This window comes from Haliotis asinina, chromosome 8, assembly GCF_037392515.1.
Source record: "Haliotis asinina isolate JCU_RB_2024 chromosome 8, JCU_Hal_asi_v2, whole genome shotgun sequence".
NCBI lineage: Eukaryota > Metazoa > Mollusca > Gastropoda > Lepetellida > Haliotidae > Haliotis > Haliotis asinina.
In genome coordinates this window covers 53,264,226-53,279,594 of record NC_090287.1, presented here as the reverse complement: position 1 = coordinate 53,279,594, position 15,369 = coordinate 53,264,226, and the positions used below count along the sequence as shown (strand labels likewise).

The following is a 15,369-nucleotide window of genomic DNA, read 5'->3' as shown; positions in this document are numbered from 1 at the left end:
ACCTGTGTTTTGCTTCTATTGCTCACAACCTGTGTCATGTCTACTGCTCACAACCTGTGTTTTGCTTCTATTGCTCACAACCTATGTCATGTCTACTGCTCACAACCTGTGTTTTGCTTCTATTGCTCACAACATGTGTCATGTCTACTGCTCACAACCTGTGTTTTGCTTCTATTGCTCAGCCTGTGGTGTGTCTACTGCTCATACCCAGTCTTATGTACTAACAGCCTCTGGCTTGTCTGCTGCTCACAGCCTGTGGCATGTCTGCTCTCACAGACTCTGTCATGTACCCTGTCTCATGTCTACTACTCACAGCCTGTGGTGTGTCTGCTGCACACAGCCTGTGGTGTGTCTCCTGCTCATACCCTGTCTCTTGTCTACTGCTCACAGCCTGTGGCATGTCTACTCTCACAGACTCTGTCATGTACCCTGTCTCATGTCTACTGCACAGCCTGTGGTGTGTCTACTGCTCATACCCTGTCTCTTGTCTACTGCTCACAGCCTGTGTCATATCTACTGCTCATACCCTGTCTCCTGTCTACTGCTCACAGTCTGTGTCATGTCTACTGCTCACACCCTGTGTCATATCTACTGCTCACAGCCAGGCTCCTGTCTACTGCTTACAGCCTGTGTCATGTCTACTGCTCACATTCTGTGTCATGTCTACTGCTCACAGTGTTAATGTCTGTCTCATGTCTCTTGTATATATTCCTTGAAAAAGATCTAAAATTCACAGACAATACTGACTCAGGGAAAGAGTGTACAAAATAGCTTGGCAAAACAAAAATGACTGCAATTTGAAAAAAAACCCCCAGAAAGTCCATCTTGACATCAGTATTGTGCAAGGCAACCCTGACAGATGAAAACACTATAATAGTTGTTTCTGCCTCTGAATATATTCTGTCCTTGCTTTTGTTCGTTTGTGTCACATGACCAACATGTTGATGATTTGCAACGGGACCACAGCCGTGCTTACAGCCACAACATGGCCTCAGGGTTGTGCATAACATTGCAACATTGTCACAGGACCACAGGACCTGTCTCAGCATAGTCTTTGGTTGTGTGACAATTCATCAACATGCATTGATGTATCAGTCTATGGGCCATCAATACAGTAAATCGATACAAAGTTTTACATGCTTCCATATCCCGATACCATACTTCAGATGGAATACAATACATAGATGTTTAACTTTACATATTGCCAAAAAGCAATATCTGTCAAGAAAAACGATTTACTGTTGTTTTAGGATAGGTTTTGCTTATTTATTTTCCCTACATAAGTAAATGTTTTCTTAAAATTCTTGCGTCAAGAACTGTGTCAGCCAGCGCTTGCATGTTGTCAAGCCTGTGTATAAATATAATTGTCTCATTTCCCAGTGAACATTGAACAACGCTCGTGGAATTTGATGAAATGCTTTAAAGTTGATTTTGTCTTGATCTTAAGGTGTTTTATGGTTGGTGTTAGAATTAATGGTTTTAGTATCATAATACGTATCATATCGCAGCTTTAATGGACAGTACTTTAGCAATATATCATCATGACTAAAATGATATATTATCATGATATATCATATCACAGGTTATGATTACACAATGCCATTTAGAAAGTTAGATTAGAATTTGTACTTTACTAAGAAAGTGTAATCCCAAACATATGTTACATATGTAAATCACATTGTGTAATCATAGCTTTTGGCCGTTGGAGTCGTGCCAGTTTACACTTATCAGTCTAGAAGACCAGTTATCCGACTTTCATTTTTGTGGAAGTCGTGTTATCTGAACAGGTTGGACTTTGTGTGCTGGTGATTAGTTGCCTGACTCTGAGGGTGTGGGTTCGAATCTGGGATGGGACTGAACCAAGAAAAGTACTAGAATTTGTACTTTTCTTAGAAAGTGTAATCCCAAATACGACATATGTTACATATCGCAAGTTGTATACCAATATCAGCACTAATTGTTATGTGGTAGATTGCTGTCTCTCTACTTGCTGTGAATGGGTCACATGTGTCACAGTGGTCTGCGGTGCCACAAATCACTTCAATTATGTTTCTATGTTTGCCAGCATCACTTCATCTGATATGACATGAAATAAATGGAAGTCTATTTAAAGTGGCCTGAATATGTATTGGACACAATGTTTAAAGTCCTATCAACTCCCCAGAACAGGATCTGAAGAACCTTGTATCTCATGAATACCATTCTAGTTGTGACCACAGTCCGAGTTCCAGTGTCCAGCGACTTAATGGGATAGTCCTTGTTCGGTTCATGAACCTTGTAGCTATTTAGTCCGTCATTAAATGGATTAGGGACCATTATTGGAGAATTTGGCTGTTGTGGTCTTTGCTGGGGCTAATGGAGACTTACTTGGACTTATAATGGTCAGGTTATGGGTTTTTACTGCCAGATGAGATTGATCAGTAGGTCTCTATTTTGTGGCCAGTCATTGATAATGCAGGTGTCTTCTCATTGGTCAACTAGTGCATCCAAAGATAAACCGATTTCTGTATCATGCATACTGTTTTTATGGTGTTATTAACTACCGAGATTGGTTAGAAGTGATCTTAGTATTTTAAAATAGTAACCCTTGCTTGTCATAAGAGATGACTTCTTTCATATTGGAAGGTTACAGCGGTTTTAAGCAGCAGATAAAACATAGTATTACATGTTACCCATCAAAAGTTTACACTCACTGGTGTAAATGTAGCCACTTACTTCTGTTACTGTTCTAAACTAGATCTTGTAAAATATTCCATTCTGGTTATAGGTACTGTTTACACATGAACTGATATATTGTAATACAAATTCATAAAGATTATTGTCTATTACTTCAGTATCACTATTCAATATATATTGTTTGCAGTTGGTTCTTGCAGGTAGTGAAGACATTCATTTTCAATGTAACCACATATTTATTAAATATAAAACATATAGTGAGTGCTTTAAGTGAGTAAACCTTTGATTTTTAGTATAGTCTAGGTGTTTGTTTCCTCAAATGACTGGAAAGTAATCATGCAATTATTGCAAGTTAAACGTGAATATTTTATTTATTACTCAAATGGATGTGTGGAAAATGTTAAACGTAAATACAAAATATTTTTTAATAGGTTACAAGAAATATTCGGTATTTTGATTATCAATATTTCAAATATAACCTTTTTTGGTATTATAATATTCTCATGTTTGAATACACATATCACATAAACTCATCCCACATATTATATGTTATGGATTGTCAGAATGTCTATTCTGTGTATAAAACGTGGTGGAGATATATTAATCCTTTGAATTTAGATGCTTTAATGGAATTTGTCTGTTTTTGTTTTCTGTCTTTTGATGCATGTTTAGGAAATGGCCTTTAGGTTCGGACACTGCATGTAAATGTTTGTGACAGGGACCCATCACGTGTAAGTCAGTGAGAGCAGTCACAGTCACGATTGCCACCATCAAGCTACACATTTTCAGCTTTCTCTCGTGGCAAACTTCTCTCAATGCATGGCAGAAACAGTTTGTTTTTTCTTCTGTGGTGACAAATGAGGATATGGTGATCAGCATGTTTGTCTATCCTTCCATGCATATGAAACCAGACTCTAATTATCGATGTGACGTCTAGGTTTGAGGCAAAATGTATTTGTTTTGTCAAAAAATATAATCAATAGTACAATTTCATTTGCGTACTACTTTGTGTTGCTGTAACTATATTGACCTTACTGTTTGTTTGTTTTTATCCTAAGAGACTCACTGTACAAATAATTTATGTCCAACCTCAATTTCTATGGGTAAAGAATGCCATGATTTGAATGTATTCAAACCTTTAATCCAGGGTAGGAGCCTTTTGAAATTTAACTGTTCTAGGTCCATTTGCACGAAGTAATATTAGCGCCTATTAGCATTAGTACATATCTAGAATAGCATTAGTACATATCTAGAATTGCATTAGTACATATCTAGAATTGCATTAGTACATATCTAGAATTGCATTAGTACATATCTAGAATTGCATTAGTACATATCTAGAATAGCATTAGTACATATCTAGAATTGCATTAGTACATATCTAGAAGTACATATCTAGAATAGCATTAGTACATATCTAGAATAGCATTAGTGCATATCTAGAATAGCATCACAACTGGGTACTGCTGAGACAAGAGAGTTCTCTTCATTAATATAAATGTTTTTTATAAAGAATGACCTCATTAAACAACTTTATTTGAAAATTACGGAAACGATTGACCAAACTGTTAGTATGATTTAGCACTATGACCGAACATGTATATATACTCTTTAAAAAAGTAGGGGAACTGTACTTTCAATGTACAGTTGTCGAAATTGGGAAATATGTGGATGGCATGAAAATTTCAAGTTTACAATTTTCAGTCAGTAGTGCTTGATTTGACCCCGAAAACCCTGACCATGCACAGATGCAAGAAAGGCATTGGAAAAAATGGTCTACAGTGATGTATCGACCTGCCTGAAAAGCATCAAGAGGAGGAGGCTCTCACATTGTGCACGTGCTTCCCATGCATGGTGTTTGCGTGTTGTGATAACATTAAATGATGAACAAGATGAGTGTCATTGTAACGTTCCTCAATGGGTTTTCTTTCTATCAGACTTGAAAGTTCAGGTTCCCCTACCTTTTTTAAGAGTATATTTATGGTAAGTTAAAATGTCGATGCTCATCATATTGGCTCAATCCTAATGAAAGAACAAAATTGCTGTTAAAGATCCCATGCAGCCAAAAAAGTCAAAATACTTAAAACACAGTTATCACATATTCATGATATAGAAAATGCTTTGCTGATTAAGAAAAAAAACAAATAAACAAAATTATTAATATATAATCGCAAATCAAAAGTGCAATATTTTGTGCTTGGGTTTACCTCCCTTGAAACAAAGCAGCCGCAAAGCATAACCCAATCAGAGCTGATGGGTGTGCACTCGAGTGTAACAAAGCCTCTTCATTCGCCACAGGTTCATTTGCTGATAACCTTATCCGGCTCTTTGTTTATGGCTTATAAGCCCGGTAGGTGTTAATGTCAAATTGCACGTGGTCAATGATTGAAGTTGTGCATTGCATCTTGTCATTAGCAGACAGACAGGCAGACACGTAGGTTTCTTATTTTTTGTGTGTTTTGTTTTTTGGGGGGTTTTGCTTTTTTTCTAAGTCATTGTACCCATTGCCTAATTGTATGCATTGACTGTAACATATACAAACAAGATTAGACTGTTAGACTACTGCACACGACCTCATATTCCAGGGAGACATATTGTTTCAAGTTCCGTGAACCTATTCACTGTGCATGCGTTATGACCACAGGGCAGAATAGCTGTTAAAACTCTGATTTTGAACTCCAGACTTTTTTTCATTTCGGGGAAATGTTTTCTTTCAAAATCTGGCAATACCCAAGAGAAAATTGGAAAAACTACCCTACTCTTGGACAGTACTGTCACTTCTTACGATATGACCTTTGTTTTATTACCACTATCAATTTAAGTACTTTATACATAATATCAGTGTGAACATAAGAAATATTATCTTTAAAATTTTGAGTGCTGATGCATTTGATATCAAACTAAATTTAGAGCTACAATAATTCTATTGTGTTACCTCTGATTTCAAAACTCAGTTCATTTAACTCGTTTATCTAATTGTGCCAGCAGTAATGGCGGTATAGTAGCCTGGTGGTTAAAGTGTTCGCTCATCACAACGAAGACCCAGGTTCAATTCCCCACATGGGTACAGCATATGAAGCCCATTTATGCTGTGCCCGCCATGTTACTTCTGGAATATTGCTGAAAGCTGTTTAAACCCTCACTCATGCCAACAGTAGTCTCCTTCAGATGAGAAGATGTAGATGTACTTACAAGAAAAAGTAAATCATTTACATTTTGTTAGTCAGTTTATTTTTCCCTCTTAATACATGAATAACTGTCTCATTTACTGATATTTGCTACTGGTTTCCTTGGTGACAGAAACTGTTTTCATATCGTGGTTGATATAACACATTTATATTGCAAGTAAATTGTTTTCGTGTCATTAACACATTTTCATGCAAGATATTGGTTTTGTTAGCTGAGTATATGTAAACTAAAGGTAATCTGACCATCTTGATGCTGTATCCTGTTATTATCGGGGAACAGTATTGTTAGACATGGCGTAAATATGTTGTGAACTACCCACAACTACCCATGAGGTCAAAGATTACTTCATAATCCTGTTGATATTGTTACCCATAATCTCGTTTATTTCTTAAAGGAAATAATACTTGGTTCTGGCTAAAGCAATGATTATTGTGTATTGCGGGCACCAAGAAACTCCCTGGGTTGATTGATATCGAGATTACCTGTTCAAGGATGCTCGTAATCTGATCATGATGTCCACAATTACTGCTTTTGTCCACAATTTCCCATCAGTGGCTCGTGTTGAGGTTCTAATTCAAGGCCAGGTTCTGATTAGAGCGATGGAGCCAATATATTTGACAGGTCAATGAGTGTTCTGACAGCAAGATGGTTGGAGTGCTGGATCCAAGGATACCACAGACTTCCTGTATTAAAATTGTAGGAAGCAGTCTGTCAAAGTCAATTTCTGTGAAAATGAATCACAGATATTGGAATCCTGCAGAGTTCCACCAACATATAAAGTTAAAGTTCTACACTACACGAATCTGAGATTGTTGAAAAGTTTGAATCCAAACAGTGTGAAATTAAGTATCTTTGTTTTGGATGAGAGAGTGAGTTTAGTTTTAAGCCACTTTTAGCAACATACCAGCAACATTACAGCAGAAATGGGCTTCACACACTGTACCCATGTGGGGAATCGAACCTGGGTCTTCGGTGTGACAAGTGGATGCTTACCTCCACATCCCAACTTGTCCCAGTGCAAATGCCACAGATAATGGTTAAGTTGTACCCATATTTATGAGTATAAATGTGAAGGAACCCGAACAACATCAACAACATCAATAACAACAATCATTAGAGCCATTTATCACCAGTTTCATCTCATGTCAGATTAGGATTATGTAAATCTTTAAAATCCATACCCAAATTCAACCCTTGTTTACAAAAAGGTTCCCTTTTTCTTGATGTGCTGACCCCAGGTACATATGTTAGTTTGTCTTCAGCATTTTTAGTTACTGAAATGGTATCTCAAGTACTCTTAATGCTTATGTTTAATTATGTCCAGTTTGAAGGATATGATTCCCTTTTGGCAGCTCATCCCTCGTCTGACACTCAGACCTAGATAATCCCACAGTAGCCACACCCACATCCATCCCCCTAGTCCCCTTTATCCCTTTCTCCTTACCCCTCCCCGCCCCACCCCACCACACACACACACTATCATGCTCACTCCCATCAGTTGGCATACACACACTTGACAGAACAGAATATTACCCAGCCATATGAAGCTAATCTCCAATCTAGCTTTTTGCTCTCCTTTTGTTGCGTTGTTCTCAATAGATTTTTTTCTTCTGATAATGAAGGGGAAAACTGCCTTGTCAGCAGATAAAGACTTAGGTTTTATGGAACCAAGACATTTGTGTGTCTGACAGTTGAAGAGCCCCACATTCGCTTGACTTGTGTGTCTGTGAAAACATATAACCATCTGGCAGTTAAGGAACCATGTCAGATTGTTCTAGAATTTCCATTTTCATGGAATCTGTCATCCAGTGTACCATTTTTATTGCAACTTTTCAAATGGTGCCGTTTTTAGGACAATAATTACTATATTGCAAGGATGACATCCATTACAATGATTTAAATTTAATTTAATTACTCTTTTCTTTTTTTTTTGAAAAAGCGATGTCCTGCTTTAGGAAATGTATAAAACCAATAAAGCAGATTCCAGAGTCACTGTTTAATATCTTCTTTTTGTGAGTGTGCTCTCCATCATTGTGTGAGGGTGTTGTCTCGTGTGCTTAGAAATATTTCTTAAGTCAAAATGCTCTGCTATGGCCTGACATTAATGTTAAGACTTCCTGCTTGACATCCATTCAACCCCATGTTTAATAATGTTAAATTTCACATGCAGTTTATATATTGTGCAAATCAATTTGCAAATGAAATAAATCCATTTGAATCTGTTTGTCTGAAATCAAGGACACAAAAAGTCATTTGTTTTCTCTTTCTCATTTCCATGATTACTGGCAATAAGGATGATACTTATAACTGTCTTTGAAGAGGGGTTTTTTTTTCAAACTGTAATTAACATATTTGTTCTGTAAACATCAAACAAACACCTGAAAACATCAGCCAAGGGAGCATTTTAAGCATAGAGGATTTATTTATTTATTTATTTATTTATTTATTTATTTATTTATTTATTTATTTATTTATTTATTTATTTATTTATTTATTTATTTATTTATTTATTTATTTATTTATTTATTTATTTATTTATTTATTTACTAAGTAGACCAAAGTATCTTTTGGTTTTCAGTCAAATGTGTTGATAAGGTGATATATCAACATGCAGTATATCGTTAGAATCTTTGGGGTTGTTTTCCAATTTGAAGAGCACATTCACCTAACACATTGACTGCCACCACAAATTTATTCATATCAATGTCTGCTTGAATTGGCAGTCGTCTCCTGGTGGTAGCAAAGAATGCCAGGAGACTTTGTTTCTTGTGCCTGTTTTGCCAATATGTGAAGCTTGTTATAAAATACCTCAGATGTAGCCATGAGATAAGTCATAGTGGCAAATTCAACTAGAATTAATATGAGTTTACATGTGAGAGACAGTCAGCATGTTAAATAGGAATTCAAAGTAATGGTTATCATGAGGTTGTCACTAAAATGTAGGCATCAGGGTGTATATGGATTTCTGGAGTGAAAGAACACACTGGATAATAGATAGGTTAGCCTCATGATTTGCTCATCAAAGACTGACACAGGTGGACAACTTGTGGAACAGATTTCAAATCATCTCATTCTTAATATTTTTGATTGGATGGGAAAAAAATGTTTTAGTCAACTTTTGTCACATCTGAAGTTGACACGTTATGTAAATCAATTCATAGCAAAAGAGTGAATATCAGTGAATATCTGACAGGACTAAGTAGTATATGAAGTGACAGGTAGCCCGTGAATTAAATGATTGTTTCATCCTTTACACCTGTGTTTTTTGTTGTTTTTTTTTGTTTTTTTTTCGTCAGGAGGATGAGGCTCAGATCTGGATTAGAATTCATTTTCAGCAACCCATGCTTGTCATAAGAGACTAATGGAACCAGGTGGTCAGACGGGCTGACTTGGCTGAAGCGTGTCATCATATCGTTAACACATGTCATCAAACTCACTCTAATATTAAATTTACAAAACCATTCTTTTAACAAAACTAATTGGTCATAATACACCTAAACCTTATTCATGTAATACCATCATTATACACTGTACCAAGTAGTCTTAGATCCATTTAGCAGGATTGTGTCCCTTTGCTGCCAGGATCCAGTGAAAATGAGCGTTAGCCTTACAGTCGCTTCATTCAGACTCGAGATTTATTAGCATCATTTTCATCAACATATTTTAAACATATGGCTTTATATAGTCATCTGAACCTAGCAAACATGGTAAAGCCATGAACCAGGATGTAACACAATACTATCCAGAACATGTTCAAACCAACATCATAAACCCTGACTGCTGTGTAGCTAGAATATTGCCGAGTGTGGTGTTAAACAACAACCAAAAAATCATTAATGCTGAAATTACAGTTTTGAATTCTTCATCAGTTGTCAGTTGAAGATGAAATCAATAAAATTATATGTATTGGTCTTCTTTAATGTTACCAGTGGCTTATTCTATAATTATCCCTGCACAAGATTTTATCTGGAGTGACAGACTGCAGTGATAGGTAATCCCATAATGTTTGTGCCATTTATTATCTTCCGTGGTGCGGACAGTGATTGATTTATCACAGTATTGTGATGCTTGGATTTCCTTGCCATCAGCTGCACATTTTTCTGCAACACTGATGAGTATCATTAAGAATGGCTGACAGCGCTGCAGTCATACAAGTGGTAACACAGTAGATGTAGGACTAATCAATGGTTTCACATGTGCTGTATGTTAAGTAGCTAGGTGAGGAGATACAGTTTCCAAGTATCCTTGACTGACTTGCTTCAATGGTTAAGATACTGTAGCTGGGAAGGTTATGTCCATGGTATAGTCACATGGCAATCATGTGACGAGGTGATTGATTGCTCCAGCAGAAGTGTGCTCAGTGGATGGAATGAGGCCAGGGACACTCCATCATCTCATCTGGGACTGTTTTGCTCGGGACTAATTTGACAAACTCTGTTTGTTTTTATATTTGCTTGATTCTTTAATATTGATTTATTAGTGAATTTGGGAATACGTCCTTTGAAATATTCATGTATCCATGACAACACCTTGCACATATTTTCGCAGTTTTGTGTGGCTGATATATGGAAACGTGAAATGTTGAGTTATATTGTTGGAGTGGTGTGTGTTATTTAGAATGTGACAGTTGTTTTCATCAGTTGTAATTGTGTTTGATCTGACCATGTGATCTAGTTAAAGAAAGGATTTTTTCAGATTTTAATTTTATCTAAATTGTATTATAAAATATGTGATGAAACAAATGTATGATGGATGACTGAAGTACCACTTCATGCTGTTGCACATGATGCAGCACACGGTAGGATGCAGGACAGGGTAGGATGCAGGACATGGTAGGATGCAGGACATGGTAGGATGCAAGACAGGGTAGGATGCAGCACACGGTAGGATGCAGAACACGGTAGGATGCAAGACAGGGTAGGATGCAGGACAGGGTAGGATGCAGCACACGGTAGGATGCAGAATACGGTAGGATGCAAGACAGGGTAGGATGTAGGACAGGGTAGGATGCAGGACATGGTAGGATGCAAGACAGGGTAAGATGCAGGACACGGTAGGATGCAGGACAGGGTAGGATGCAGGACAGGGTAGGATGCAGGACAGGGTAGGATGCAGGACATGGTAGGATACAAGACATGGTAGGACACATGATGGAGGACAGGGTAAGACGCAGGACATGGTAGTATGTGTGATGTAGGATGTGGTAGGACACAGGATGTAGGACATGATAGGACACAAGATGCAGGACTTGGTAGGACACAGGATATGTGACAGTAGTACATGAATGATGTTTGGCATAGATGATACAAGTGATATGTGACAATGAAGCCCATCACATATGAGACTCTGAATGTCGGGGTTAGAATATTGATCTTCTTCATGAGAATCAACTAATGGGATCAGGTTGTCAGGCTCGGTTGGTTACACATGTCCAAGGTTCCAAATTGTGCAGATTGATGCTCATGCTGTCCAGACTCAATTATTCACACATCGCTACCATATAGGTGGAATATTGCTGAGTGGGGTGTAAAACTGAACTCACTCACTCACATCAAATAGACTACTCAAAAAGTAACGCGTAGGTAGTATTTTTCCATGTAACTTTTTGAATTTGAATCATTTATGTCTATGTAATCAGTATATCTATGGTGAATGCTGTCTGCAAACATTTCCGAGGTTGAATCCATTGTCATTGTGGACAACTTGCCAAAACGCACGAAAATCTGTTTTCCTCAGTGAACACAATAAATTGTGAATGGGAAGAAATCCATGTGTTTCCTTTTGCATGCACATTCCATGCATCATTTCCAATAAAAGTCGGGGGTTTCAATGCACTTGCAACAGTTGACAACCTTAAATTTGGTGTTAAAGTCATGCCTAGACTTAGTAAGGTGCAGTGCAACAATGCGATTGGTCATTTGGAGGCAGGGTAGTCTCGGTCTGCAAGGCAGCTGAATGTGTCACAGAGTACCATAGCAAGACTTTAGCATCATCTACCAGCAGCAAGGGTCAACACATGATCGCACCAGGTCCGGTCAACCCCACGCAACCATACCGGCTCTGGACATCATTATTCAGCTTCGACATTTGCAGAACAGGTTCACTACAGCATTTCATTTATTGGAAATGATGCATGGAATGTGGGTGCTAAATGGAACGCATGAATTTCTTCCTGTTCACAATTTATTGCATTTATTGAGGAAAACAGATTTTGGTGTGTTTTGACGAGTTGTCCTCAGTGACAATGGATTCAAACTCAGAAATGTTTGCAGACAGTGTTCACCATAGATATACTAATTACATAGACACCAATGGTTCAAATTCGAAAAGTTACATGGAAAAGAACTACCCATACGTTTCTTTTTTTTTTTGAGTAGTTTATATATCTTCAGTCAATTTATAAGATAGATAAAGCCTACTACCTCAGGCATTTCCCCCAGGAAAGCAGCCTTACTTCTTTGTAATGCCTGCATGTCATGCTTTATCCTAAACATAATCATCACATGAGACTGTTGCCTCAAGGTCATATTCTTTTAGCTCAGAGTTGTGTTTCAGTTTGATATTTTCTGACCTACAAATTATTGATCAAGTCATTCATGTTTTAATATTTTTTCCCTTCTTGTTTTTCCAGGGTTCATTTCCAAGAACAGACTTTGCTTTCAAAGTGTACTTTCCGGCCAGCAAGGAGATTCAAGACAGCAAGATTCAGGACTAGAGGCTCACATCGAGATGGCGCAGTTCAAGATAAGGGACATGTAATTAGAGTGCTTCTTGCACCCAGGTCAATATTCACAGCTACAACCATGTTCTCACAATAGTAATGAATATTCCTTCAACTGTGCAAAGTAATAAAATGGTCAAAATAGTTTTAATTTTGTATAATCAAACCATTTGTAAAATATTGCCATGTATTTGTGGATTTATCCAGGTGTAATTGCCTCTGGCTGTCAAATTTGGAAAATAATGTGATCAAGAATTGGAATGTTTTTAAGATTCTTATTTACGTAAATTCTGAAAAATGAAGTTTATAAATTTATAAATTCATATTAGGAATGTTTTCTGTCATCTGCTGCCATGTTGCCCTCTGTAAATCCTTAATATGGTCATAAAATGTCCATTTTTACTGTCCACGGAATTGTCCCTGAAATTGTCCGTAGACATTTTTTTTTATTTTTGGGGACATATGATGAAAATTAAACCATGACCAGTGACCGGGTATTTGACCAACTAACAACCTTGGGTGGTACAAAGCAATGTGTTGAATTCTCACAATATTGATTTACGAGTGTGTGAAAGGTTGCAGTGTGTTTAGGTGGAATTTGACTACGCAAAATGTTCTGTTTGAACTCTGCCAATTATCAATCAAGGTGGTAGTGTTTTTTTATTGTTTTCACAATATGTTTAAAGTTTAAACAACGCTTTAAATTCTCTAGTGAGGATTTTGTCAATGTCAATTTATGTGATGGAAATTGTCATTAGTTAAACCACAAGAAAGTGGTTATTGTTGACCTGGTGCCCAAGGTGACCTGTCATCTCGATGTTGATTCTGTCCTGTTTTTGTAATATAATTGTATATTCTTAGAGGACCTTCAACACTTCACTTATTTATTATCAAGGCTTCATTATGTTTAAGTATCTGCCAAAACACAGAGAACAAAATTCAGAATCCACCATGTTTACCATTAAGTGTTACATGTATGACCTTAAGTGTACAGAATTATATTTATGAAATAGCTTGCTTATCCTTGTTACTAAGTATTTAAACAAATAGTTTTAAGTGTTTTGGTGAGAGTAGAGGATTGTACAAACATTCCTCTTTGTTCTTTACAGTTGTCATTAGGGATGGTTGAATCTGTTGTAAATGGAGTTTTCTCTATTTCCTTGTACTTAGTTAAGATTGACAAGATCAGATTTCTCACAGCCTATATGTTGAACACGCACTGGATAAAAAAAGAACATGAGAAAAAATTGTAAAAACGCAACAAAATTCTGCATACTTTTCAAGTAAAGGCTTTACCAAGGTTAAGGCTTGAAATTTAAGCTGCTATTTTACGTAGTGGATATTCACAGCAAAAATTATTCCCATCTGACACACCTGAACTACTTTTCTATTGAAGAATGATCATAACCTTTTCTGTTGATATTTTCTATGTAATACTTCCAATTGGTTTCCATCAAAATGAAAAAAAGTACTTAATGATAGCTGTTGCTCTTGAAAAGATCATTAGGCATAAAGAAATTACAAAATTTGAAGAAATATTAATTTCTCAAACATAAAAACACCTCATAAAGAATGCTAGGTGTTTGTACTGTCATTTGGAAGTATAGTTGTCATGAGGTGAGTGTAAATCCTTCTATATGATTGTATCAGGGAAACGGTTGATAGGGAATATTAAACGTATTCAGCGATGCCACTTGGGTTATTCTGATAATATAGTTCCCAAGAATAAAGACACCGACTTGCAGATTTTCTGCAGGATAAGTTTGTACAATACAATCTGTGCCTTGACAGCAAGAGAAGTCGGACTTGACATTACTCCTAGTCTGAATCATCTGGTGAATGTCAAAGCAGATATTTTTGTCTTTTTCTGCAACATTTGATTTTCTAATGATAGTCTGAACAAAAACACTACTTTTCAACCTAGATTAACAGTTTCCATTCACCACTAAGTATACTCGGTTATCATTGAGGGTTGATGCAAATAATAAAAGATAAAACATCGCATTTTCAGCTTCCAGTGTAGTCCAGTTGCTTCTGGAATGAACCAGTTTCTACCAACATTGACTGTTGCTCATCATGTATTCACATGGGCTAAACCGCTGGTCATGTTCAGGCATGGGTGTGGGCTAGCATTTTCCACTGCCTTCAATCATGCACTTTTTATTGTTTGGAACAGTTGTCCATTTTTCAAGTTTCACAAAAAATGTATAACTGGCATTAATTACTTCTTTGTCAACTAATAATGACATTTGTCAGCTCAGACCTGCTGGTGCTTGTTCATCATGTTCAAGTCAGACATATTGCCAGCTTGCCCCGAATTAACAAGTACTAGTATGCATGTTTATATTGAAAGTTTCTCATACCAGCTTAACCTTTATGGGTAAATATGGTTTCTTTTAACATGGAATTCTTTCTTTTGCAAATATTTGTGTTAGGGAGGTTTTAATGAATTGGGCTTTTTTGGTAATAAGGAATGACAATTAGTAAATCAGCACTGTTAGCAGTAGTGTTATCCAATCTGATTCGAAACGGCTTGTGCTTGTGTGCATGATTTTCTGTGGTATATTGTGAGAGGCAGAACATTTGCAACAAATGCACATTTCTCCATTGCCAAGCACTGAACTCATCTTGAGACTTTGTTTTGTACAGGGTTGTATGCAGGTCTATTCTTTTGTCGTGGGGAAATTATTTATTTTGTTTCTGTATATTACTGAATTGATTACTTGTCTTTATTTTTTATGTTTTTCAATGTCTTAATAAATAAAATAACAAATCTCATTGTT

At 36.8% G+C, this 15,369-nt stretch overlaps 1 protein-coding gene across 1 annotated transcript in view; it reads left to right on the top strand.

The window, feature by feature from the left end:
- The window catches only part of LOC137295109 (DNA polymerase epsilon subunit 2-like), an 82,777-nt gene extending 67,408 nt beyond the window's left edge, over positions 1-15,369 (top strand). The window contains exon 15 of the mRNA XM_067826414.1: positions 12,497-15,369. Within this exon, the coding sequence (XP_067682515.1) occupies positions 12,497-12,580 (84 nt within the window). The 3' untranslated portion in view covers positions 12,581-15,369. The remainder of the gene's footprint in view (positions 1-12,496) is intronic.